Source organism: Condylura cristata, unplaced genomic scaffold, assembly GCF_000260355.1.
Source record: "Condylura cristata isolate star-nosed mole 26May11 unplaced genomic scaffold, ConCri1.0 scaffold00262, whole genome shotgun sequence".
In the NCBI taxonomy this organism is placed as follows: Eukaryota; Metazoa; Chordata; class Mammalia; order Eulipotyphla; family Talpidae; genus Condylura; species Condylura cristata.
The window spans coordinates 7780-9077 of NW_004567363.1; the positions used below are offsets into that span (position 1 = coordinate 7780).

General features: G+C 70.1%; 1 protein-coding gene across 1 annotated transcript in view; it reads left to right on the plus strand.

The window, feature by feature from the left end:
- Window positions 1-351: 351 nt before the first annotated feature.
- The window catches only part of LOC105854680 (lysophospholipid acyltransferase 2-like), a gene marked incomplete at its 3' end in the record, with an annotated part of 1544 nt that continues 597 nt past the window's right edge, over window positions 352-1298 (plus strand). The window contains exon 1 of the mRNA XM_012734974.1: window positions 352-577. Within this exon, the coding sequence (XP_012590428.1) occupies window positions 375-577 (203 nt within the window). The remainder of the gene's footprint in view (window positions 578-1298) is intronic.

The following is a 1298-nucleotide window of genomic DNA, read 5'->3' on the forward strand; positions in this document are numbered from 1 at the left end:
TTGCTGGTCACATGGGTTTCTCTGTCACAGATTCGTGGCAGTGTCCGGCCGTGTCCTTGACCTCTGAGACCGTCCTTCCGCAGAGGCGAGGAGACGGCCCCCGGCGAGCCTCATCCCGCCCCGCCTGCGGGCAGCGGCTGCCTGGGGCGAGCTGGGCTGCGCGGGCATCGCCGTGGCAGGAGCCTGTGGCCTGCCTGGCCGGTGGTCCGGGGTCGTGTTTCCTGGAGGCGACTCGTCCCGTCTGGCCCCCTGACCCCCTGGCGCATGTCCCCCCGCCCTGTCCCCTCACCTTGCCGCCGCCACCCCAGAGGCCTTCTGGTTTCTTAAGCTGCGAGTCTAATTTTCTGTGGCCTTAGTGTCTGTCCTGGGATGAAATGTGGCCTAAGGCGGCCGTCGGGGCTGCGTCGCTGACACAGACTCGCCTTCCCCAGGTCAACTTTGTCGTGTGCCAGCTCTTCGCCCTGCTGGCGGCCGTGTGGTTCCGGACTTACCTCTGCTGCAGCAGAACCAGCTCCTTCGTGAGGCATGCCGTCGCCACGCTCCTGGGCCTGCACCTCGCGCTCTTCTGCTTCGGCTGGTAAGTCGTGCCGCTCCTGCCTCAGCGCCGCGCGGGGGGTCCGGAGAGGCGCCCCACTCTGGAGGCCGGGCTCCCTCTTCAGGGGGGCTCAGAGGGGAGCTGGTCATTGGCGGAGAGGGACAGATGAGAAGCGGGACATGAAGACCCTGGGTGGGTGCTGCCCTCAGCGCCCAGGACAGACCCCAGCGCCATCGTGGGCCGGGGGCGGCTCTGGCGGGGCCACGCCCTGAGGCGGACGGGCGGGCGGTGGGGTGAGACCCTTCTGCAGTGGCAGAGTGCCCTCGGCCTCTGCTCTCAGCGGGCGTGGCGTGTGGAGGAGGCGCCTCTGCCCCCGCTGGCCTCCCGGCCCCTGGGTGCGGCCCTGGGCCTGGGCGGACCTGCAGCTGCCGGCCCGGGCCGTGCCCCCGCTTCCCGGTGGCACCACGGCACGGTGCGAGCAGAGCGGTGTGTGACCTGCATGACGAGGCCCGGGTTTGCTCCCCGTGGACTCGGGCCCAGAGGCGGCCCCGGGCGGGCGCGAGGCCGCGGGTCCCTGTGGTGGCGTGGCCCCGCCGTTGGGTCCGGGCTCGCGACGCCGCCGTTTGTCCTGGGGTGTTGCTCTTGATGGCTGTGGGCTCGGGGTAGACGGGCATTTGCGAGTCTGGCTTTGCCTCTGGCGATGGCAGTTGCCTCCCAGAAATTCACGAGGAGCCACCAGGGCCGATATGTTCTGCCACGGCGC